Source organism: Pararge aegeria, chromosome 24 (assembly GCF_905163445.1).
Source record: "Pararge aegeria chromosome 24, ilParAegt1.1, whole genome shotgun sequence".
In the NCBI taxonomy this organism is placed as follows: domain Eukaryota; kingdom Metazoa; phylum Arthropoda; class Insecta; order Lepidoptera; family Nymphalidae; genus Pararge; species Pararge aegeria.
Window position 1 is genome coordinate 2,619,793 of NC_053203.1, and position 27,596 is coordinate 2,647,388.

The 27,596-nt window shown below is 37.6% G+C and overlaps 1 protein-coding gene across 2 annotated transcripts in view; it reads right to left on the minus strand.

Annotated features, from left to right (window-relative positions):
• LOC120634492 (flocculation protein FLO11) overlaps positions 1-27,596 on the minus strand; it is a 53,602-nt gene that overhangs the window by 12,641 nt on the left and 13,365 nt on the right. For both annotated transcript variants that reach the window (XM_039905139.1, XM_039905138.1), the window contains exons 2-5: positions 3,235-3,341; positions 2,824-2,975; positions 2,368-2,503; positions 1,237-1,350 (exon numbers count right to left, since the gene is read on the minus strand). In XM_039905139.1, coding sequence (XP_039761073.1) covers positions 1,237-1,350; positions 2,368-2,503; positions 2,824-2,975; positions 3,235-3,322 — 490 coding nt within the window. In that variant the 5' untranslated portion in view covers positions 3,323-3,341. The remainder of the gene's footprint in view (positions 1-1,236; positions 1,351-2,367; positions 2,504-2,823; positions 2,976-3,234; positions 3,342-27,596) is intronic.

A 27,596-nucleotide genomic window follows, 5' to 3' on the forward strand; every position in this document is an offset into this window, starting at 1 on the left:
ATTTGATAAATATAAATAATAAATAAATATACTACGACAATACACACATCGCCATCTAGCCCGAATTTAAGCGTAGCTATTGTTATGGGCACTAAGATGACTGATGAATATTTTTTATTAATAATATACATAAATACTTATAATATACATATAAACACCCAGACACTGAAAAACATTCATGCTCATCACACAAACATTTTCCAGTTGTGGGAATCGAACCCACGGCCTTGGACTCAGAAAGCAGGGTAGCTGCAAAACTGCGCCAATCGGCCGTTAAATAGAATAATAATTGAAAGTTAGATCAGCGCATGTCAAGATAACCTTGTCATTGAATATGAATGTCGCAATCGTCAGAAGATTTATTAATAATTAATTTATTACAAAAGTAATAAATAAGCAAGTATATTTAGAGATTTTCAAAAAACTTTGCAATTTAAAATATATTTTTTTTTAACTTTCAATTTATTTCTTTCAAATTATCAACTTTGCTTAAAAATATTGGAAATAAATAATCCCAATTGCTTATTATATTTGCCACTAGCTGGCGTTTAAGTCAAGAAGCGTAGTGTATATGAGATATACATACTTACGACCAATTCAAATTATTATTTTTAAATAGCGGAAACTACACAGACGCCTGACGTAAGCGTTACTTCCGTCAGAAAAAAATCTGAGTTACTCGCCTAAAGATGTTTTACTTCAAAAATCCCCAAAAAACCGGTTCAAAGATACTATATGCACGCCTATTATATCTATCGCAGGCACCAATGAAACCGATGAAGTAATTTTTTTTTTCCATTGCATACTTTGAGTTGATGGTGACCACATAAAACTAAAGCTAGAAGGAGAAACGCCTCCTGGTCTAAGAAGTTAACAATAAACGTAGCCGATTTGTCTTACTTATCGAACATCTGACAGTCCTTTTTAGTTCAATCAAATCAAATACACTTTATTGTAGACCAAAGACAAAGCAATAAAAAAAAACACAATTGAAAGAAAGAAAGAAAAGGTACTGTAGGAGGCCTTATCGCTTAAAAGCTATCTCTACCAGGCAACCTGCCTATGTAAATGAAGTTAAGAACAAGTATGTAAGGATGTACACAAAATAATATTTAAATAATAAACATTAGTTACCAAAATAGATAAATAATAATAAATTAAATTAAGTATACTTACTTCATATACGTACACATATAATATAAAAAATATAATATGAAGAAAAAAAAGGAAACTTACTCTTGTAAAGCTGTCGTTCTTGGTCCTTCTGCAAGTCGTCTAGAAGAGAATCTAGTTCGTCCACGTTCTGCGTCAGTTCCTTAGTCACTTTAGAGCTCTTTACTTTTGAGTATCCTGTTGAAGAAAGATTGAATATATATAGAGTAGGTGTACAACATGTAACCGAATTACGAAATACTGTTTCGTAATTCTGATTAATTCTCCTTCTATACAAGTTGTATACAATTTTTAGGGTAGGCAGTGCATTTGTGCATTAGTGAAGTGCACGCCACTGGTTGAAGAGTGCATAAGTATATTTCATAAAGAATCAAAAATATTTTGATTTAATGGAAGCAAATTTATTTTTCCATACAAACTAATGCATAACAATCTAATTATTTTCTTATGACAACCCTATTGAAGATAAAAGACCGACACGCGCATAGTACCTACGCTACGCGATGTGTACCTAATAAAGGCACAGGGGACACTTATTTTAATTTTGCATGTGATATCAGGGCTGTATCTGATTTCTCTCAGTAAAAACTATGGCAGTGCTTTACTCGAAAAATATTAGCATTTCGATTTCACACATAAGTCTCAAAGACAGTAAAAAATGTAATGTTGAAGGTTTTTGATAAAAGCCATCAGACTTTCTGCCTCTTTGGAACGAATAATACCTCTCGTTATTTGCCGAACTAACGAAAAAGGCGACTTTCTATGTTTTGCTTTTAAGACACAGCTTTAGACTTGTCTTGCATCACCAAATAAAAAGCCAGAGCAGTTTCCGAAAAAAGCGAGTAATAATTAAAAAAATAAATAAGAGAAAAATAATAATTAACTAATATACTAGCTCCTATTGCAGAGGCAGGACTAATCTTTTTTTTATAGTTAAATTGACGGACCAAGCAGAAGAAGCGAAGCAAGGCGAAGGCGGGAACACAGCATTGTAACAATACTGCTTGAGCGGCAGAAATAAGCATGGCGATAGAAATTCCCCGGACGAGCTCTGTCTCAAAATGTCTACTACTACCGAAACTCACCTGAAACTTACTTTTAGGGAAATGTCAAAAAGTCGCCTGTTTTATTAGCATGGCATATAACTTCAATGTTCAACGGTCTTTTGAAATCTGTAGAAGAATAAAAGCTCACCTGGAGTTGCGCTAGTGGTTTCGTAGTTGTAGGTTCTGGTGCCGGAGCCAATCGCCGGCAGCTCTCTCTCCTCACGCTCGTAGTAGTACGTGCTCTCTGATGCTTTCGGAATGCCCTTCGGTGGGATTGTGAATTCCTGGAAGGGTTGTATCGAAATAATGGCAAAAGTTAAGTACCACATTACAGTAAATAAAGTAATTCTATGCAATAATGGAAAGCGTTCGGTGAGGATGACGCGAGTTCTATGATTTTTGATCCACCCAAGAACTACTTACAAAAGAAGTTTTCACTTCAGAAATAGAACAAGTGTTTTTTATTTATAGTTTGAATTTTCAAAACGTCAAAAATAGAACAAGTATTTTATATGTTTAGGTTGTATCTTCAAAACTTCAAAAATAGAACAAGTATTTTATACGTATAGATTGTATCTACAAAACCTCAAAAGAGTAAGCTTACCTCAACGGTATGTAAGTCCTTCCTATCGTACTTCCCGGAGGGGTGTTTCTCCTCCTTGTACTCGTAGTGGTACTCCCTCGCCCCTCCACCCCCACTTCTGCCCAGAGAGTCTAGCTTACTGCCTTTCGGAATCAGTTCGGATTTTATCATATCTGTAATTAATGTTAAAATTTCTGAGGATGTATGGATTTATGGTTTCACAGATGTATGGAGGTTTGTTACCCTTGACGTTTCAAAAGTGCTTATATTATGCCTACTTGAAATAAATAAATTTTGATTTTTTTTTTACCCAATCAAGCCAAATCTGTCTCCGTAATTCGGTTACAAGTTGTAAAAGGCCGTAGCGTGCACTGCTGTATAATAGAAGTTGCGGTATAAGGTAATGCTGCTACTACATCAAATGGTACATACCAAATTGTTCGTCTGTGTACGGCACGTTGCCCCTGGAGCTGGAGTACTCCTTATACTCTTTGTGCTTGCTGTACGATTTGGTTGCCATCGTGGACTTGCTGTGTTACCTGAAACAATTAATACCCAGCTGTAAATTCAAAAAATCAAATTCAAAATTTCTTTATTCATGTACGCCTATCACAGGCACTTATGAAGCGTTATACATATATGTTATCATAATTGTAAGGGGATGGTGATACCTTCGTTCGCCAACTTAAACCTAAAGCTACGAGGTTTCTAAACGCGCCATGGTCTAAGAAGAGCCCACAAAAACTTAGCCGGGTAATTTTTTTTTGTAATCACCATCTCACAGTTAATTTATATTAAGTTATGAAGTAAGAGCAATTCACACCGACGCCTATAATAACTATTTTATAAATTGTAGGCCTGAAATTTATAAAATATTGAATATTAATATTTTAATATACTACCACAGTACACACACCGCCATCTAGTCCCAAAGTAAGCGTAGCTTGTGTTATGGGTACTAAGATAACTAATGAATATTTTATAAATAATATACATAAATACTTAAAATATACATATAAACACCCAGACACTGAAAAATATTCATGTTCATCACACAAACATTTTCCAGTTGTGGGAATCGAACCCACGGCCTTGGACTCAGAAAGCAGGGTCGCTGCCCACAGCGCCAATCGGCCATCATAATAATATCTATGTTAGACAGCCGGTTGGCGCAGTGGGCAGCGACCCTGCTTTCTGCATCTAAGACCGTGAGTCCAATTCCCACAACTGGAAAAATGTTTGTGAAATGAACGTGAAGGTTCTTCAGTGTCTGGGTGTTTATCTGTATATTACAAGTTTTTATATGTATTATATTCATATAAATATTCATCAGCTCTCTTAGTACCCATACACAAGATACACAGGCGACGCGACGTGTGTATTGTCGTAGTATATTTGTTTATTTATAATGGATAGGACAAAACACTTTCTAAATCGTGTTCATCGGTTTCGGCCGCTGCTAGATACCTCTTTACAGATAAAACTGTATAGATGGATTTTAGAAAAGCGTTCGAAAGAACGAAATCTAAACTGGTTCAGATAGGTACTTAGTAAACGCAAGTCACGAGTAAGTACTATTCAAGGAAGCAATGCTATTTTGCACCATTAGGCATCCCACGCGCTTGACTGGCGCCTGGGTGACCACATTTCTCGACTAGTTAAAGTAGATTTACAGTTACAGTAAATTTATAAAGTGGGTAAATAATTAAACTCTTGATGACTATAAATTCATATTTTGCCAGATATTTATGTTCATGACATTGAGTTGGTTGGTATTTTGATATAAAAACGACTGCATTATCGATGCACCTCAGCAGTCCGACACCCCAAACCCCTAGTGGTCGAGGCGTCCACTTATACCCCCGTCCCCAACGTCGAGCCAAAGCGGCGACGTCCGAAGAATGTCCTTGACGACCCTGACGATAAAATAACTACCGACAACGTGTCCCAACAACACACACACACGCAACATACACAGCGTCTTCGCCGGCGAAGACGAGGGCCCCGATTTCTGACGTCATCCGGACGTGGATCCTTACCACGGTCACGGGGGCGTTCGGACTAAACAATGATTAGTCCAAAAGTCCACCAACAGTCAGATTAACGACGAACCGAGCCGAGGTCCAAGTCCTCGCAGGAGGCACCCTCGGGTCGACGTCTCCCCACTCTCCCCCCCGATGTCGTCGAGCCCTGGGGCTCTTCTCATGGCGAGCTTTCGCGCTCGCCCCACTCCCCCGGTGATGCCGTAGCAACCCCTCAGGTGGGTATCGGCAAGTGTCCTTCCGAAAAAGCAAAAAAAAAAGATGCACCTCAGTCCTACATGGACTCGAACGAAGCAAAGATACCTCCCGGTGTCTTGGTCGTTTATCAATACTCATTATTGCATTGCAACAAGGCCTGCTTGGCGGCGGAAATATGGCGAATAATGGCGGTAGTACTTCAATTCAATTCAATACTTTTATTTGCATAAAACATAGTTGGTATACATTGACGGCCGATTGGCGCAGTGGGCAGCGACCCTGCTTTCTGTGTCCAAGGCCGTGGGTTCGATTCCCACAACTGGCAAATGTTTGTGTGATAAACAGGAATGTTTCTCAGTGTCTGGGTGTTTATATTTATAGTATAAGTATTTATGTATGCTATTCATAAAAATATTCATCAGTCATCTTAGTACTCATAACACAAGCTACGCTTACTTTAGGGCTAGATGGCTATGTGTGTATTGTCGTAGTATATTTACTATTATTATTATTACACATGTTTAGTCTTAATCTGTAATGCAAAATCTATCTTGTTACACTTCATCTGTATGTTCTGTTCTGCTATATCGCTATCACATTTTTCGCGCTTTTTCGATCATATCTCGAAACTTGTTTTTTTTAACACGCTTTTATTAGCTTCACCTGTATGTTTGTATGTATGTATGTTTGTAACAGACTTCTTTGGACGCTATTTTGACCCACTTTAAACGGTCAGATTTCGTTCAAACTTTGTAGACATATCGAGGACCGATGACAATACACTAATTTGAGCAGATTATTCCAATTTTAAATATAAAAAAATTGTCTTTAGCATTTGGACGGCCGCAGCAGTACGGCCTTAACCCCTTCTCATTGTGGGAGGAGCCCCGTGCTCTGTAGTGGGGCGGTAATGGGTTGATATGATGATGATTGCCCTTTTTGTGCGTTTCAATTTAAGCAATTTAAATACAAATTAAACTGTGAAGGAAAAACATCGTGAGGAAACCTGCATGCCTGAGAGTTCTCCATAAAGTTTTCAAAGTTATGTGAAGCAGCCAATCAGCACTAGGTCAGCGTGGGGAGTATAATTCTACTAAACCCTTCTCAATTTGTGAGGAAACCCGTTTTCTTTGGGCCTTTTCTAGGTTATTTGACAACCACTTGCCAGATGCGCTGAAACTTTTACCTGTTGCACGTTTCAAATCAGTTTTATATGATAAACTTTTGGAGAGACTTCATTATCACATCAACGACTACCTAAATGGAAAATTATTGTAATTATAGACATTCATAAATTCATTTTATTAAGTATTAATTTTTTATTTAATCTGATATCTTCATTTTCTTTTTTGTTTGTGTTTTTACTTTTAATTAATTATTTAAATGTGACTTGTTATTTAATGTAGAAAATTGATATAATCATTAATATTCACGCCAATCTTTGCAGGAGATGTGACACTCATAAAATGTAATTAACACCTATGTAAACATGTTGCATGTACCATATTCAAGCAAAATATTAAAATTATTGATTGATTGATTGCAAATTGCTTTAGTGATAGTATAGACGTCTTCAGCGATAACATACCTAGTGTTATGCTTAAGTTAAGAAACAGTAATAATTGCTTATAAGTTATTTTATTTCCACAATATTTTTGTTTTTTTTTTCGTTTTTCTTGTCTTAGTCATTTAGATTTTTTTTTTAAGCTCTTTACAGCAGCCTTGTGTACCCTCGGATTTGCATGCTATGTTCGCATCGAGAAGGCACAATTGAAAACACATGCCAAATAGTGCTAAAGTTTATATTTCCTTGCGGGGGTTCGAACATCCCTCTAAATAAGCCCAAGTCTGAACAACTGGGCTCACTATTACCGCTTGATTGCAAAAGTACCTTTTTACAACGTATGGGTGGCAACCCTAAAAGGTATAGACAAGGCACAAGTAATACAAAAAATAATAAATTATGTTTACCATTTGAACAGCTGCATTCACCAAAATTGGTAACAAGTCAGTAACGAGTTGCGACGCGGTTGTGTTACCTTACGTTACTGTGTCATGGTTACCAGACTAAATAATAATAAGATAAGTATTTTATATCTGATAAACGAGTACCGAGAGGTATCTTTGCATCGTTCGAGTCCATGAAGGACTGAGGTGCATCGATAATGCAGTCGTATTTATATCAAAATACCCACCAACTCAATGTCATGTACATTGGTTATTAATTATTTACCCACTTTATAAAATAACTGTAACATATCCTTTATTTTTATGAAAGCGGTGATAGACTAGTGGTAACAGCTTCGGCCTCCCTTTCGAAGTAACCAAGTTCGATACCCTGTTCGCAATTATGTGTGTTTTTAATTAAGGAATTTTATAATATCACTTGCTTTAACGGTGAAGGAAACATCGTTTGGAAACCTGGATGTCTGAGACTTCTCCATAACGTTCCCAAAGGTGTGTAAAGTCTACTCAAAACCCTCGTAATTATGAGTGGGGACCAGTGCCCTGTAGTGGGCCAGAAGTGGGCCAGAAGTCGGCTCATAATGATTATGATGGTAAAGATAACGGCAATCAGTTGATTTTAACGATGACCCCTGCTGGATACAGTAAAGCAGAAATGGGGGACCTGGATCAAACTGGATCCGGTTTTCCCTATTTTTCGACTCGTTTTTCTTATAGGATATCATAGAATCAGTTTAAAGTTCCTAATATTATAAAGAGTTTGTTTGGTAGACCGCGCTAATCCCATGAAATGGTTCGGATTGAATTTTTTTTTTTGTGTATATTAATGCCATAATTAATGTCTACTAGTCAAGCCCTTTCATTTAATACCTATATTGAGGGAGTTGTGAAAAGTATGTAATTCGCCATTTTGAGGCGTCGGCCATGTTGGACCAATTTTAATGAAACTATGGAGGGTAGAGGTAAGGAGAGTCATCTTATATGGGAGAAAAGTTGAAAAAGTGTCCAGTGTATGCGCTAAATAACAGTTCAAAAATCCTCCACAATGGCGCTGGTGGATGCACAGGGTATGGTATGAATGTAGCAATCGTAGATGAATTGAAGTATGCCGAGTTAAAAAATTTGATGTCATTATCGACTAAAGTAGTTAATTATTGAGAATTTCAACAACTTACGTTGTACAAAATATTGTGGTAAATATAACCTTACTTCCTTGTATCTCCATACTTCCTTGTTTATTTTGCAAGCCTACTCTAACAATATTTATATTTGGCGCTTCTTTTAAGAGTTACCCTGATGCAAATGTGGCGCCATCCTAATTTAATACATTTTGACGACACTTTTTCATATACACAGATGACTCTCCTTACCTCTACCCTCCATAAATGAAACGTAGCTAATAACAAAATCAAAATTGGTTCATACGTTCGAGAAATACGATACCGCAGACAACAATACACAGACAGACACCGGTCACCGACACACCTCAAACTAATAGCACCCGGTGGTTTTTCGTGGGTGGTTAAAAATAGTCTTTACTTAGGTAATATTTCTTGTACCAAAAATTCGTTTGTCCAAAAATGGTAAAACTAAGTCCAAACAAACCGTTCCAACACGGTGACGTGATGTTTCCTGCAAAAGCGTCAAAACTATTTTTTTATGGCCAACGCGACCTCACCTTTTGTATGCAAATTCCTATTTGACCAATTGTTATATATTCTTCCGAATATGTAAGTAGGTAACATTACCAATAAATACTAATAGTTCAAATTTATACCTAACACCTCGGCTGGGATAGAAATATGTTTGTTTTTGTCAATCTCCATGGCGCAGTGGTGAGCACTTAAAAATGGAAGGTCCCGGATTCGATTCCCGTCAGGAGCGTTTTGGGATTTTATATTTTCCGAATTTTCTCTGGTGATAGCCATAGGCTGTGGCTAGTCACCAACAACAAAAAACACGTGCCGCCAAGCTATTCAGCGTCCCTAATACTCCGTACGCCCCATACTCATAACAGGTTAGTTATTTATTAGTTACCATATTTTTTTAGCATCATCTCTTTCCGTCAGGTTACAGTTAACTTTACTTCTAGTAAAATAAAAAAATATAGCCTATAATTTATTTACAACTTTAGTTGATAAATGAAAAGAAAAATACTCGACTAGTCCCGCCATCTATCCTAAACACAAATAACTATTCAGGCGGTATACGCGAAACGTATCGGATCCTAACTCGCGCTATTGAAGTTTTTTAAAATTCGCTACATATATACGCCCAGTAAACTTTAACCTGCGGGATCACCCACCTCGAGGTAAGCCAGTTGCCAAGCTGGTCTAAGTTGGCAAAACATTTAGATGAGACGTAACAGTCTACCATTCAATAATATATACACTTGAATAAAGTAGTATCCGCTCGATGTTTCGCACACTTCTTGTGTGTGAGATTGTAATAACCTCGAGGATTGGAACTGTAGCACTTGATTGAGCTGCCTTGATCCCTTTTTGAACAACCCGTCTCCGGGGGCTTGTTTTTAATCACCGTCATCATCATATCAGCCCCACTACAGAGCACATGTCTCCTGCCACAATGAGTACGGGTTCCACCACACTGGACCAGTGCAGATTGGTGGACTTCACACACCTTTGAGAATATTATGAAGAACTCTCAGTATAGCAGGTTTCCTCACGATGCTATGCTCTTATTGTTCTTAGCGTGATGGCCTTATAGCCTTCCTCAATAAATAACGTATAGCATTCCTCGATAAATGGGCTATCAAACACTGAAAGACTTTCACATCGGCCCAGTAGTTCCTGAGATCATCGCATTCAAGTAAACGAATAAACTCTTCAGCTTTTATTTATAAGATTTATGTTTCACCCGCGTGTATGAATTTGTAACCACCTTGAGGAATGGGGATCATTACTCTTCTACCTTGATCCCTTTTTGGTACCCGACTGGGAAGTAACTTAACAGTAACTCAACAGTCTCCTATTTTCACCCCTTGTGTATTATATAATTTTGTTTCACCCACGGGTGTGAATTTATAACCACCTTGAGGAATGGGGATCATTACTCTTCTACCTTGATCCCTTTTTGGTACCAGACTGGAGAGTAACTTTTTTAAAAGTCTTCTATTTACACACCTATTATGTAGGTAGGTAGGCATAAATTATTTATGTTTTCCCGCGGCTATGAATTTGTAACCACGTATATTGTACATGTTTATGTTGAGAACATAACTTAACTTACTTATATTTTCAACCCTTGTGAATTTATGGTCTTTTACAAATCCCATGAACCGGCTGTTTTCTTGGAACAAAAAGTATGTCGCTCACCGTCAAAAATCGAGTTAATTGGATGCTTATTTAGGGCGCGAACGAAGGACAAACAAACAAATATTCTTTAGCATTTATAATATATATTAAGTAGGATTAATAAACAATTTCTCCCTCCATCATTTACCGGCCATTACAGGGCACGGGTCTCCTCCTACAATGAGACCGTAGTCCACCACGCTGGCCCAGTGCGGATTGGTGGACCCAAAAAAGTTGTGGAAATTTCATTTGTTTAAGTGATATAAAATTACCCTTGAAAATATAATAAATGAATAAAAATAAATAATTAGCTACTTAAATATTCAACAGGAACTCTTTTATAAGACCGATGACTGGATCGGAGTCATCTGCGTGACATATTGACATAACACGGAAGTGTCACCAACGCATCCACTATGACTAGGTGATTAGATTTCCCTACGTGCTTAATGCTTATTCAGTGACTGACCTTAGGCCCTTATTATGGATTAACTGTCTTGTTCTTGATTGACGTTTTTAATTTCGGCCTCCTGCGTTCGATGACGGGTAGGATCAAAAATAGAACATTATGGAGAACTCTCAGGCGTATTTCCTCACGATGTTTTCCTTTACTGTTAAATCAAGTGATCTTTAGTTGCTTAAAACGCACATACCTAACTTAAGAATTCAGAGAAGAAGAAAAAAAAAACACTTTATTGCACGTATAACATACAGGAAAAGAAATATACATACATGCAAAGGCGGCCTTATTGCTGCAAGGAATATCTCACAGGCAATCTTTGTAGACAGGACTTAGAGCAAGAGAACGGGAGGTCCGTGGCAGGATCCGAACTTGGCCCCCCGATAGTGAAGCCGAAGTTCTAACCACTAGGCTATCACAGCTTCCTATATGGATATATTATGGGTGCCTTAAGCCCTCTTAAGTTTCTACTTCGTTAGTGTTGCTAACACTGCCTCTGTCTGTACGACTATTTAAAAAATATGGGTATCTTTGTTCAAACTGGCCAAAATTATGCATAACCTGTGGTAAGTATAAAATAAGTTGGAGTGGGAAATCAAAATGACAGGAACCCAAATCAAAGAGGAAGGTTATATAAAAACTATTAAAATGGCGAGAATAATAGGTACCGAGTACCGACTGAAACAAACAAACAGATTTTCGGCAATGTAGGGTAGGCTACGCACGTTTCGCTCAAAAACCGGAGCATCCTCAGGAGATGTTGACTTTACAACAAGATCAATATATAACAAGATCAATAAGCAAGAAGATCTGTTTGATGTGGAGTATAAGGATTGAAGAAATTATAAATTACACCATACAGATTTTCCTGCTTTTCGCGGTGTATAGCAAATTAGGATTAATTTTCATGATATATCATGGGATTCCGCAAAGTAACGCCTGCTTCTACCCAATGGTAAAAACAATAAAAATAAAACAAACAAAAATTAATAAGATAAAAAACACAAATGAAGTAAAATCAAAGTAGGTAATCAGTTACATTCTTTCGGAAAACTGAAGTAACTGGCGTAGTTATAACTGGAAAACTAAATATAGTTTTATCTTATTAGTTAATCGTGCAAACTTGAGACTATCCTCTCAGCATCTATTACGACATCTTTGACCTCCGCTGATAGCTATTTTCGCCCACGCGGACCTACTCCACGTTATTTGGAATACTGGGTTAATATTAATTAGACAAATTAATGTAAATCTTACATATAAGCAACCTTCTTTCCATGGCATTCAGTTTATTTTCCAATGTGGTATTTTGCCGAAACGGGTTTAAACATTAAAAAACAAATTAAAGAGTTCTTTATTTATTGTTATATGTTGGCCGCGTTTATTACGGTGTATACAAAGCCGATGGGAAGCGTTTGTTTTCCTGGAATAAAAAGTAGCTTATGTTACTCTCCTTAAAAGTAGCTTATGTTATGCACCATCCACTTTCCACTTTTTTTATCGGCTTCGTACGCTCAGGTTGCCTTTAAAAGATCACTTTTGGTGATAAGGCCGCCTTTGCACCCTAGCACTAAGTACTATTACTGTTTTCCTTGTATTTTTCCTATTGTGTTGTGTTGCAATAAAGTTTTTCTATTCTATTCTATTCTATTCTCTCCGTCCATTCTACTAACTCTATGCCAAAAATCAGATTGATTGGTCGCTTAGTTAGATCGTTAAGGAAGGACAAGTAAATACACATTCGCATTTACAATATTAGTAATAGCGGCGTGCACATCATACATGCGCGAAAGCATTGCCTACCCACTTTTTTTTATATAACTCCTTAATAGGGGATTTTAAAAATTTCATGCCATTTTCCTGCTTTATGCATACCCTGGTCAAAAGCTACATGCACCCCAGTGATTAGTTAGGATTTGAGTGAACAAGTCGATGGAAGACCATCAACTATAAGCAGGGCAATACTTCGCAAGGCTTGTATGATGTAAGCAAAACGTCCTGAAACGTTAGTTACAAGATTCTTATTTGATGTAGCCGCGTAATCCGCATCGTGCCATCACTTCAATTTGGAACGTGTTTTCATCTTTATAAGGTTTATTTTCTGTAATAATACGCTTTGAAACAATATAAATATCAGTTTACCAGTGATTGGAGATTAAACATGTGAATGAGCTAAGAATCGCGAATGAGTTCACCATTTCCGCGATAAAAGATTTCACGTACGCGACTTTATGACTTTATTGTAATTTTCTCCTCTTACAACAACACAAACTCCTAAAACAACTAGTGAAGCCGTAGTGAAAAACAGAAATGTATGACCAGCGCGTGCGTTTACATCTAGTGGCCACTAGAAGGCGTCACGCCGTTCGGCGAGAAGTGTTTCTATTCAGAACGTGCTAAGGGATGGTAAGATTTGCAGCGGACCGCTAAATCGCTTAGCGGCACGGCACGTCTTTGTCGTAACTAGCCACAGCCGAAGCCTCCCACTAGACCAGACCAGAGAAAAATCTGAAATTTTTAACTCCCAATTTGCCCCTGCCGGGATCGAACCCGGGACCTCTTACTCGAAATCACAGCGCTCACCGCTGCGCACGGAGGTCTCTTATTAAGAAGATAGTAAGATTTGTATGGTTAATACGTAATCAAGCAGTGGATACTTTGTATGGAACGTATATGCCGCAGCCGAGAGACCCACTCCTACTTGGTTTTTTTTAATATTTATCAAAAGCCCGACACCTCAGGCCGCGTGGGAGGCGCCGGTGAATGGGTGACGCAATCAGCGCCCACGCGTTACGACACACAGCCTTTATTGGAAAGGCATTTGACTCCACGCCCGTCATAAGCTGCCGTGTCAGTGCCTACCAGTTTTACGAATAATTCTATTTATTTATTACTAGCTGTTGCCCGCGCCTTCGTCTGCGTTTGATTTTGTTATTTGATGTACCATTAAATTTAGTTGTAGATCTAAAAAAATTTACGTATTCAGTATCGCTAAGCTTTAAATGAGGGGTTTGCTGCTGTCCGCTTAAGAGTTCTGTCCTCTATCTCCAACCACAGTTTGGGCTAAATTAAACACATATTATAACCCCTATTGAACAAAAATAATTATTTAAATCGGTTATAATTTGTCGGAGTTATGGTATAAAATCGTCAAACACTCATCCCCTCTCCCAAAGAAACCGAGCTTAATGTCGGGATAAAAAGTATCCTATATTACTTCTAACACTTCCAAGAATATGTGTACAAAGTTTCATGTGGATCGGTTAAGTAGTTTTTGCGTGAAAGCGTAATAAACAAACTTACATTGACTTTTATAATATTAGTAGGGATAGGGATAGGGTTAGGGAAGATTAACTAGAATAAAATTACAACTGTAAGGCAGCGTTATCGCTGACAAGCGATCTCTATCAGGCAGTGACGTGCATAGAGGGTATGCACAGAGTATGCAGATGATATAAAATGAAGAAAATCTCCAGTACGAGTTGTAAAAAACTTAGGATAGGCATTGTAAGAGTTATAAAAAGCCTACCCTTATAGGACAAGAGGATATTTACAGTATACGGTTAGGGGTTTACACAAAAAATATGTAAGGAAAAGAAAACAAAATTTATCTACATTCACTAACTTCAGCATGGTACTTCAGGAAAGGTTAAAATTTTATCATCTCACACAGCTATATAATTATTTTTTTGTCGGCCGATTGGCGCAGTGGGCGGTGACCCTGATATCAGAGTGAACTCTGGGTCAGGCCGTGGGTTCGATTCCCACAGCTGGAAAATGTTCGTGTGATGAACTCATATTTTTTAGTGTCTGGGTGTTTATCTGTATACTATAAGTATTTATGTAAATTATTCATAAAAATTTTCATCGGTTATCTTAGTACGGATAACACAAGCTACGCTTACTTTGGGGCTAGATTTTCTATATTTGTATAATGTGTATTGTCCGTAATATATTTATTTGTTTATTTATTAAGTTTCCGAGCATTTGCGCATAAGTGGAATGCTGCCAGCATCTTAGGTACTGTGCCTCAATGCGGTGGTTTCGAAAACGTTTAGATTTTATTTAGTTTATTTTAGGTTATATTTATAATAACGCTATTTTGATATCCTAATAATATGCGTGTAATAATAAACGGCGGTAAAATCTTATTCCCTGTTGCCCTGATTTGGCAGTTGGATACGTAATTTTATCCCTTGTCAGGGATATAATTCACGTGCTAACTCTGCCTATGCAATAGCCCAGTGGGTAATGGGCTTTGGGACCGAGTTTAAAAAAATAAAATAAAATAAATAAATATACTACGACAATACAAACATCGCCATCTAGCCCCAAAGTAAGCGTAGCTTGTTTTATGGGTACTGAGATAGCTAATGAAAATTTTTTTATGAATATAATACACATAAATACTTATAATATACAGATAAACACCGAGACACTGAAAAACATTCATATTCATGACACAAACATTTTCCAGTTGTGGGAATCGAACCCACGACCTTGGACTCAGAAAGCAGGGTCGCTGCCCACTGCGCCACTCGGCCGTCAAAATTCGATCCCCGGGTCAATTTTTTCGGAATTATGTGTGTTTTAAGAGAGTTCTCCATAATGTTCTCAAAGGCGTGTGTTGTCTATCAATCTACAAATTCAAATCAACATTTATTTCAAGTAGGCTAATATAAGCACTTTTGAAACGTCATGTCCGTCTGCGTGTAGTGACTCTAGAAGCCGGCAAAAAACTCAGCAGTTGCTCTTTTCCAATATCAATAATTTACATTTTACATTTTAAAAATCATTTGTCTATCTTGTGGGAGATGAAAGCCGTTGTTTGGAGGTGATCGCTTTAAGCGATAAGGCCGCCTTTGCGCATACATTTTATTTGACCTTTTGTTTTGATTAACTTGTTTTGTTTCTGTATGTGCAATAAAGACGTCTCTATCTATCTATCTGCACTGGCCAGCGCGATGGGCTACGGCCTAAGGCCTTATAATTCTGACAGGAGACCGGTACCCTGTGGGCCGTTAATGGGTTGGTAATGTTGCATGATGATGATGCTTATGCTTATTTCTGATTATGGACAGAAATGCAAGGAATATGTCCAATTAAGGGGCGCTCACCTCGCCCTTCAGACCGGAACTCAGCAATGCTTTAAGGATAGTCTGGAGGAAATCTCTTAAAGCGATAAGACCGCCTTTGTGGATTTTTATTTTTTTTTTGTTTTTCTGCAGTTCTCATATTACTTTAAATTTCCATTTTTGGTCTTCTTAATTGTGATACAATACTCATGCGTGTTCCATACCCACTCACTCCACAGATTCATCTCACAGTCCGTAGGTACCTTGACCGCTATTCGCCTCAAAACTCGCGAGCATGACATCACCGCCCGCAGTTCGACTGCCTTTTCGTTTATTTTTGCACACAGACCATCTCTTTTCTTCCCAGACAACTTTCCTCCATCCCTCTCTGTCGCTCTCTTGAGGCAATTAAACAGGAACAAAGATCTCACAGTTATGACCACGCAAATTAAAGACAGGATATTCAAGTTGCGAAACAGAATTAATTAAAAGCTTACACTGTCTTTTCCTCGTGACTCCACTTGTATTTAAAACAGCGCTAAGTATACACGGTCGCCTCTGGAGAACTTAAAGCTTATTGGACTTTTCTTCAAAAGTTAAGGGCAAGCTTCTTTTTTTTTTTAATCTGGCTAGAACACCCGCTTCTTATGATTCCTAGCCCCCGATTAGTAACTCATAGTAAAGATTCTAAGCAACATGTTTTCTACACCAGTGCGTTTTAAACTTTACGCTCGCTGGAAGTCCCACTTGCTACCAATCAAGACTTCTGCTCAGACGCGCGTTTTCCATGATTGGTCGCACGGTTAACGCAAATTTGCACGCTGTTAAAAAAGTGTTTTAGACGTCGCAGCATGGCTTTCGCTTTAAGGAATGACTTTTGAGTCATTCCTTAAATACTACAGTTCAAGGCAGTGATAAATGAAGTAAATGAAAGACCGTTGCACGCGATACTCGTTTATTACTGGCGACGCATTAGTGTCGCCGTACGTTTGTAAGGTACATTAATGTCGTAGTATGTGTATACATCAGTAACACTTAACAGCATATCGCTGATGAGTGAAATAATTGTTTATAATAGAGACCGTGCTTACTATGCCGAAGCCTTCCTCGCCGCCTGCTCGTAACGATAGTAGAGTTACTAAACACAGCTGTCCTACACCAGTGCGTTTTAAACTTTACATAGGTATATTGGGAGTCCTGGTTGCGACCAATCAAAATTTCTGCTCGAATGCGAGTTCATCATGCACGCCTTTAATAACGCGTATTAGACGCCGCAGTACGGCTCTTGCTTTGCAGTACGGCTTTACTGAATTGTTTAAGGAATGACTGCAACAAGTCGGTGAGTAATGTTTAAAAGCATATCGCTGATGAGTGAAAGAATTGTTTATGATTGAGTCCATGCTAACTACGTCCAGCCTTCCTCGGCCCCGGTAAGCAAATGATAGTAAAGATACTAAACAAGAAACAACAGCTGTGCTACACCAGTGCGTTTCATATTAAATAAATAAATGAATATACTACGACAATACAGACATCGCCATCTAGACCCAAAGTGAGCGTAGCTTGTGTTATGGGTACTAAGATAGCTGTTGAATTTTTTTTTTTTATGAATATAATACACATAAATACTTTTAATATACCGATAAACACCCAGAGACACTGAAAAACAATCATGTTCATCACACAAACATTTTCCAGTTGTGGTAATCGATCCCACGGCCTAGGACTCAGAAAGCAAGGTCACTGCCCACTGCGCCAGTCGGCCGTCAAATTACATTATTGGGAGTATCACACTTATTGGGAGTCCTTCTTGCGACCAATCAAAATTTCTGCTCGAACGCGAGTTTATCATGATCCGTAATACGCTTGACTCAAATTTGCACGCCTTTAATGACGCGTATTTGACGCCCCAGCATCGCTATCGCTTATTGGAATTATTTAAGGAATGACTGCAACAAGGCGGTGAGTAATAATTAACAGCATATCGCTGATGAGTGATAGAATTGTTTATAATTGAGACCGTGCTTACTATGCCGCAGCCTTCCTCGCCGCCAGCTCGTAACTGATAGTAGAGTTACTAAACCACAGCTGTCCTACACCAGTGCGTTTTAAACTTTACATATATCGGAAGTCTTGCTTGCTCGAACGCGAGTTTATCATGATTAGTAACACGCTTGACGCAAATTTGCACGCCTTTAATGACGCGTATTTGACGTCGCTCTCGCTTATTGGAATTATTTAAGGAATGACTGCAACAAGGCGGTGAGTAATACTTAACAGCATATCGCTGATGAGTGAAAGAATTGTTTATAATTGAGTCCGTGCTAATTGCGCCGCGACCGATGCCCTCACCTCCAGATAGCGGATCATGACGCAACGTTTATTAGAACAATTTTATTGGAATAATCCTGTATTGTATTCGATATATCCCATTTAGGATAGGTCGACGTACGACAAGTAATTGAAAAATGTGTGCGTGTAAACTTCACACGCGATTGAAGTAAAACTTTAATTATTATTTATCAATGAAAGAGTCATATGTTCCTGGGGCTCCGCCATTTCATTTAATATTCACTATAAACAAGTTATAGGTAATTGTTTCTTTAGTTTTTTAAAACTGTTGCATTTTTATTCACTTTGCTATTCACAATTGATGCGTTTGAAAATATTGGAAATAAATTATCCTAATTGATTATGATATTTGAAACTAGCTGGCGTATAAGTCAAGAAGCGTGGAGTATATGACATATACTCACGAGCAATCCAAATTATTATTTTTAAATAGCGGAAACTACACAGAAGCGTTACTTCCGTCAGAATAATCCGCCTAAAGAAGTTTTGCTTCAAAAATTATAACGTGCCATTTTTAGTACTAGTGCTTTTTGAGGAAACTACCGTCACGCTTATTTCTCCCATTGCTGTATTCTAGTCCGAAGGGCGTGGTTACCTGCGTAATTAAAAGCACATGGGGCTTAATACCTATTGTAAAATACTAGTAAGAACTAATAACACTGGTATTACGGCCGATTGGCGCAGTGGGCAGCGACCCTGCTTTCTGTGTCCAAGGCCGTGGATTCGATTCCCACAACTGGCAAATGTTTGTGTGATAAACAGAAATGTTTCTCAGTGTCTGGGTGTTTATATTCGTAATATAAGTATTTATGTATGTTATTCATAAAAATATTCATCAGTCATCTTAGTACTCATAACACAAGCTACGCTTACTTTGGGGCTAGATGGCGATGTGTGTATTGTCGTAGTGTATTTATATTTATTATTCTATCAATTATTCTTTTTAATTCTTAACAATGCTTAAAAATAAAATAAAAAACACTACTAAAAATATATAAAATAAAATATCCACCCTCCGCTTGCGGGGCTTTTTATGCCCAAGCAACCGGTGGTCAGGGCTCCAGAGTAAGGAACCACCTCACAATACGCGCCGTTTCAAGGACTACTGCCTTCTGTATCCGACCCTTGATCCAACAACTTGATTATTTATTTATTATTATTGATTATTTATTTATTATTAATACTCTCTCTTCCTAGCTATATACATAAGCACACACCGCACGCTTCGTTCCCCAACCTCAGATCCCAGTTCACAGTTGACAGTCGACAGGTGACATTTGGCATTTGACTCTACAACCTCTGTCTATAACCCATTGTTACAGTAATTTTATAAAGTGGGTGTATAACCAAACTTTTGATATTTGCCAGATATTTTATTGAATTGATTAGGATTTTACAAATACCCTCATAATTTTTATATTAATTAATTAGTTAAAAAATTCATCACACATCCAAGCCACCTCGTCAATCGCCTCGTGCGGCTGTTACCAGTGCCGAGCAGGCCAAGAGGCGTAAATATGAAAACCTGGATAGCAGCTTCATTTTTGTGCCTTTTGGAGTAGAGACTTTGGGACCGTGGGGTCCGGAGGCAAGAGCCCTTTTCAAAGAATTATCGAAAAGGGTTATCGAGTCTACCGATGATCCTAAAGCGGGCAGTTACCTTGGCCAACGAATTAGTTTGGTCATTTAAATAGTTTATTTTCGGTTATATTTATAAAAAAATTATTTTAAAGAATAAATTTTAAAATGTTACAAGATAGATTTCAAGAGACAATTAAAATTATATTTGATTAACAACGAATGTTCATGACATTGAGTAGGTGGATATTTTGATATAAATACGACTGCATTATCGATGCACCTCAACTGCATGCCCTGCGAGGTGTTTCTCTGTTATAGGCGATGGTTTTCCACTAACCATCAGGTAGGCCGTATACCTGGTCAAGTCTATTGGTACATAAAAAAGATTTAGCATATTCATAGCCACAGCCACTGATAACGGAAATCTAAAAAACGTGTGTGTACTTATGTACAGGTGATAGACGTTATACTTCTTTGGCGTAACAGGATAAAAATCTTATCAAAATTTTTTTTTCCTTATTCTGCGTTTGTAGAGAAAACTACTCTTACAATAAAAAAAGGTATTTAATACATTGAAAGACTTATTATAACGCATAATCTGGTTATCTCATTACCAAAACCAAGTTTCATAATTAAAATTTGAGATTTTTGTTTGTTTGTTGACTTTGACAGTTCAAAGTGTACGGTGTAAAAACTTTTATCGAAAAACAAAATTGTTGACTATAGCTAACTTCAGGGTGTCGGTTTTTCGTGACTGTGTGTGCGCGCATCGTAAAAATTTACTCTCATCGTTTTTCCCTAACGCGCCAACAGAAGTATAACTTCAATACTTTTTACTGTCCAGGAAAATAAATGGTAGCAGTAGAAATTTTAAAAGCTCGAAACAAACTCGGATGAAGAATTGCATATAAATAAAAGCTACTGCAGTAGCTTTTATTTATATGCAAATTTAAATTACACACACAAACACACTTGCCCACTTGAACACTTATAATCAAACACACACACACACAAATCATGACCGCCAATCACACGTTTACTGTCTCCATTACGATGTGAGTAAAAATGTTATGAACCACAAAAACAACGTCTGCAAATTCTGCAAGACAAATTGGACAGTCGACATTTAAAAACATAATGTCGCAGTTTGATGCTAAAGTCACGATTCTATTAAAGTTGTATACCAACCAGCCCGTGCCGACTAACTAACCCGAAAGTACGAGTACCATAAACAGTGCTGCAATTACTAAAGAAAAAATGTTTTAGTTACCGAAATTTGTAATCAACAAGTACCTAGAACTATTTTGTTCCAGTAGTAGTAAAAGAAGACTGTAATAGACTATCGATGCTAGTTCCTTCGTCGTAAATCTGACCTCTTACACTGAAATACAGCTACACATTGTATAGCTCTTTCTATTTCTATCCACGTTATATCTGCTTGCTCTCTCACCTAACGAAAAATACCCTTGATGCGTTCTTAAAATCTTAGTAAAAAATTGTTGATTCGCCGCGCCGCGCCGCCTCCTCAGAAGCGCCAGTTTAAGTGTGATTGATGTGCGAGCAGCTTAAGTTTCGCTAACCTCACTCGCTGACATCATGAGGTCAGGACAGGTTACGGACGAAAATGGCAATATGGGTCAAGTTTACATAGAAAACAGCTCCTTATCTGTTTGTGCATCCGTTATAGTCATTAACTTCAGATAACATCTATTTATTTTTTTATAAATAGATACAAAAGTTTTATAATACCTACCTGAATCCTGAAAATGGATGTAAGTTAGATCTTTTAACACTGAGAAATGAGATAAATCCAACAGTCAATAATTTTCATTCCCGTTTCGAATTTATTACCAGAATTTTTTTAGTTTTAAGTTTACGAATATGGTAATTATATTACATCAGCTACCTGCCAATAACCCTCAAAATCGGTCCAGTCATTTTAGAGATTAGCAGAAACAAACAGACAGACAGACAAAAATTGTAAAAAAAAAATCCGGATTGAAAACGCTTAAATCAAATTGGTGCTACTCTCACATCCATAATCATCGCAAATTTTTTTCGCGGCTTGCGTTGCATTTTTACCTTTTTTGTAGTAAAATTTAAAAATGTATCGAATTTCTTCATTAGATTCACTCATCTTCACAGTACGAAAAACGAATAAAAATCACACATTTTCCTAATTTGAATTTGGAATTATCTTGTTTAAAATTTACACTTTTAATGCTACCAAAACCAGCCAGATACAAATAGTATATAGCCAAATAGATTTTATTACAAGTTCATGCATACTATCATACTTTTTCCCCAACCTATTCTGCAGCGTATATATATCGCTGTGGGTTCGATTCCCACAACTGGAAAATGTTTGTGTGATGAGCATGAATGTTTTTCAGTGTCTGGGTGTTTATGTATTATATTCATAAAAATATTCAACAGCTATCTTAGTACCCATAACACAAGCTACGCTTACTTTGGGGCTAGGTGGCGATGTGTGTATTGTCGTAGTATATTTATTTATTTATTTATTTATGTGCGACTCTCACTCGGCCGGTTTTTATTTAATAAGAATATCTATTTCTGAGGATGAACAGACAGCATCAACAAGTCCATTAGAGATTTATCATAATCAACTGCGTCTAAAGTTCGTCTTCATCAGACACGATCGTTACCAGCAGTTTATGACCATATTGTCATAGATGCACTTAAATACGAAAACCCCATTATGAGCACTATTTTCAAAACAGTACAGGTGAGATTCCTGTAAATGTTTTTGTACTATAAAATAAGTTGTATGTCCGTAGGTGTACGTACAGTACCCACAGTCGTTATGTCATAAGTGGTGACAAGGACGTATCGAGGTAACGAGTTTTTGTGTAGGTATATGACACGTGTGATGCCGCTTTATTGTAAGTGTAAATGTACATAAACGCCTCAGGCTGTTCATTTAGTATGAAATCAATCAATTTTTTATTTTGCTTGAATATGGTACATGCAACATGTTTACACAGTATGTAGTTATTTGAATGTAGGTTTATAATCATTTTACACCACCTATTTGTTCTCGCTCTCGTTGTCCTAATCCTAAGGTTGCCTGGCAGAAATCGCTTTCAAGCGATAAGGCCGCCTTTAGTATTCACCTATTGTTTTTGTGTTTCTCTCTATTCGACCTCTATTGTCCTAACTGTGTACAAATAAAGAGTTTAAATAAATAAATAAATAGTCCTTGTCGAGTCAAATAAATTGATAACCGCAGAGCCCTTTGTGCTACTACTAACATTTACTGCGATCGACAACCCATCTGCCATCATCAACTCAATACCTTCTACAGGCGCGCATGGAGGGTACTGGTGAGAAGGGCTTAGGGCTTAGTCCACCACGCTGGCCAAGTGCGGATTGGTGGACTTCACAGCCATGCAGATTTTATCACGATGTTTTAACAATGGCTGATCAGGATTTTATATTTATTTATTTATTTGGTATCTATGACCCATCACTACCCACTACACTATAACATAAATAGCATAATTAAAAACTAAACTAAATAAAAAAAAAAAAAAAACTTACATTAAATATTAATATGCATTATAAAAAAAAAAGTTACAAATTAAAATTTCTGCGTCCAGACAGCCCTACGTGGAGTTTAATATACAACTTGTAAATTGGAGAGTCGTATCGATTTATTAGTGCTTTCAGAATGCAGTTACTGCTTAACCACGTTCTTTTCATCAAGGATGCTATTCGTTTTCTTCTGATGGCAAAAAAGTCATCAGTATGAGCCCTCGCGAAGATTTCTGATGCACTACAATAACGGGGTAAGCCCAACAGCATTCTGAAACCATCATTATACTGAAATCGTAGGGCGTTTAGCGACGCTTGTGTATAGTTGGTCCACAGGGATCCCGTGTAAAAGGATGATGCCGCGTACACGGATTCTGAACTGAAAATACACGACTAATATTGAAGCAAACAAAACCACTCCACTTTAGAATGGTTTTCTCGAACAAACGGTTAGTGACTTCATACCATTCAGCAGTTGACAGTAATTATTTCACCTCTAATGTTCTAAACGTTCAGCATAAAATGGGAGAAAGGTTGTGAGCTAGCAACACCGTGGGTGTAAAGTGAGACGTGCGCGAGCGTTTTCACTGTTTTTGGACACAATACACTGTTTACAATAATGGCTGAATGAGTCCACCACGCTGGACAAGCGCGGATTAGTGGACTTCACAGGCATACAGGTTTCATCACGATGTTTTCCTTCACTGATATGTTTTTCAATACAATAATGGTTGAATCAGTACCTTTATTCTAAATGGTCTAAATTAAATGCCTAACTCAATGGTAAAACTAGTGAAAAACCCCCGTTTTTAACGTATTCCAATTGGCTTATGGGCCACCAAATTTTTTCACAGAATAAGCTCAATCCGGATTCTATTTCCGTCTGGCATTCGACCTTCGAACGAATCTAGAGCGAGGAGCGTAAAACAAGATTCTTTTTGTGGAATCATATCGCAGAAAAAGCTTTGTTTTTCTTGCGCACGATTCACGAATCCGAATTCTGACAATCGTTTCTCGTTAAAACTCGTTGCTGACATTCGGTATTGATACTTGCTTAACTCGTTTTACAAGTGTTTAGTTGCACTTTATAACATTTATATGCACTATGAAACAAACAAATACAAATACATGAATGTATATTTATATACATTCATGTATTTGTATAAATATTATAAAATGACAGATAAAACCAAAATTAAAGAACATAACCAATTCCTCGCAATAGATTAGAAATTATTTGCAACGAAAAAAAAAATATTTTATACATATTTCATTAATTTGGAACTAATTAATTCGAAATACACTGAAATGTAATTTATTTGTGTAACAATAACATTATCTATAATTTAACCAGTAACGAATGAACGATGATAAAAGAAGTATAAAACTGCGTTACAATGATCACACCGAAACTATAAAAATTGGGTGCCTTTGTGTGTGTTACACCCACATAGGTACCCGGTATACACACATAGTACAGGTATAGTAAGTTAGTTCTGTCTGTCTCTCTCTTAAATTATATCATAAAACAAAGCGATAGGGTATGGTAAGAGCAACTGCTGAGTTTCTTGCCGGCTTCTTCTCGGTAGAATCTACCTTCCAAACCGGTGGTAGGGTCACTACACATAGACAGACTTGGCGTTTTAAAAGTGTGATAAACGACTAAGACACCGAGGTATCTTTGCATCGTTCGAGTCCATGTGAGGACTGAGGTGTATCGATTTCGATTTCGATTTTCGGATGGACACTTGCCGATAAACACCTAAGGGGTTGCTATGGCGTCACCGGGGGAGTGGGGCGAACCGCGAACGCGAAAGCTCGCCATGAGAAGAGCCCCAGGGCTCGACGACATCGGGGGAGCGAATTGTATAAATGCACCCGTATTTGTATCAAAATACCCACCAGTCAAACTCAATGTCATGAACATTGATTATTAATCAAACATAATTTTTACTGTTTCTTGAAAACTATCTATGAAATAACCTAATAATAATTATTAGGGTATTCGTGAAACCCTAATCAATTGAATAAAATATCTGTCAAATATGAATTTATTGTTATCAAAAGGTTGGATATTTACTCACTGTATAAAATTACTGTAACAAGTGCTTGATTTTGATTTTAATTCTTGTATTAAATTGAGTTATCGTACATACTAACCAGTGCGTGCTGTGACTACCTATAAGTGAAATTATGTGTCATTAGTAACCTAAGGCGGGCTTTATTCATAACTATAATACATGTTATTTTGTTGGTAGTCCTAATAAAAAATAAATAAATAAATAAGTGCTTATATTAGGCCTACTTGAAATAAATGAATTTTGAATTTTAAGGCATCAGTTTTTGAAGCAGTGGGATCTCCACAGAAACTTGTGCTTCGCGTGGAAACTCGAACTATTTTTTGATAACCGTGAACTACACGGACGGTGGGCGGGCGGCATTCCACCCGATCCGCCTACAACCTGCAGCCTACGAAGCCTATATTTATCTGCACTAATTTTTAATATTCGATTATTTATTGATGAAAAAAAACACTATTAAAAATTTATAAGAAAAAACATCCACCCTCCGCTTGCGGGCTCTTGAATGCCCAAGCAATCGGCGCGGCGGTCAGGGCTCCAGAGTGAGGAAACTCCTCACAATACACGCCGTTTTAAGAACTACTGCCTTCTGTATCCGACCCTTGATCCAACAACCAAGCGAAAACTTCTTAAGACGTTGGTCGAAGCTGTTCGCGAGAAGACCATTGACTGAAACGACGATCGGAACAATAACGGTCGACTCAACATTCCACATGGCGGTTATCTTGTGAGCAAGGTCCGAGTATTTAGATACTTTTTCCTTTTCAGTTTTCACCAGATGATCGTCATGTATAGTAATGTCAACTATTATTATATCAGGTCTATTAGCTGTAATATAACTGTAAGTGATAATCGTTCGATCCCAGTAGAGCAATGCACTGCTATTTTCAAGAACTGACGCCGGGTCGTACCTACAATAAGGCATCTCAAAATCGATAAGGCCAAACCGAAGAGCAAGTTGTTGATGAACTATCCTGGCTACTTGATTATGTCTGTGCAAGTATTCGCCATTAGCAAGGTAAGGACAACCTGGTATAAGCCTGAGGGACTCCCCAGGACGATGTCAACTTACAAGAAATGGTCATAAATTAGTGACATCTGCATATCGTCTGCGAAAGGTGTAAAAGTCATTTGTGGGATTGAGTATACGCTTTTATAATATGATTCCTAAGGTAATTTGGGACCTACCAATGCATAAGTTTGTGTTAAAACCCATTTGTTACAGTGAGGTTATTATACAATTGATGAATTTCTTAATGACAAGGTTACTTGGAAGCATCCGGCTCCGCTTTCATCTCTCACAAGATAGAAAAATGAATATTAAAAATATGTAAAATGTAAATTGTTGATATTGGAAAAGAGCAACTGCTGAGTTTCTTGCCGGCTTCTTCTCGGTAGAATCTGCCTTCCGAACCGGTGGTAGAGTCACTACACACAGACAGACTTGACGGTTCAAAAGTGCTTATATTAGGCCCACTTGAAATAAATGAATTTTGAATTTTGATGACACGCTCGACATATGTCTAGAGTCTGCATAATTTATTATTAAAAATAAAATAATAAATAATGAGACAACCATCCACAAAATTTTACTCTAAGATTCCACCGATTTTCTTTTGTAATTTTTAATTGATGGACCAAGCAGACAGCCCACCTGATGGTAAGTGGAAAACACTCGTCTATAAACAGAGCAACAATTCCCAGATCATGCTAGGAACCGTGCAAGGTGTTGCTCATGCGCATGTAATTACACCGGCAATCGCCCTTCAGGCCGGGGCACAGCATTGCGACATTGCTGCTTAGCGGCAGACATATGCATAGTTGTAGTACTTCCGCGGACGAGCTCTCTCACAAAATGGTCTACTACTGTACCGAATTTTTTTTTTTTTTTTAAATGCATGTTATATACATACTTCATATTATGTTCGCAGTGGCATGCACAGGGATTTCACCAGGGTAGGCATAGAGCACAAAGATGGCGTAAAATAGAAAAATCCTACTCATAAACGAGTTATAGGTACAATGGAGGGTAGGCAGTCCTTTTGTGCATGTATGAAGTGAACGCCACTGTACGTTAGTAACTAGGTGAGTAGTGCGTAAAATATAAATCTTGATTTAATCGCTGATAAATATAGAAACGTAGGTCATTGTGGTTTGAGCGAACTGTA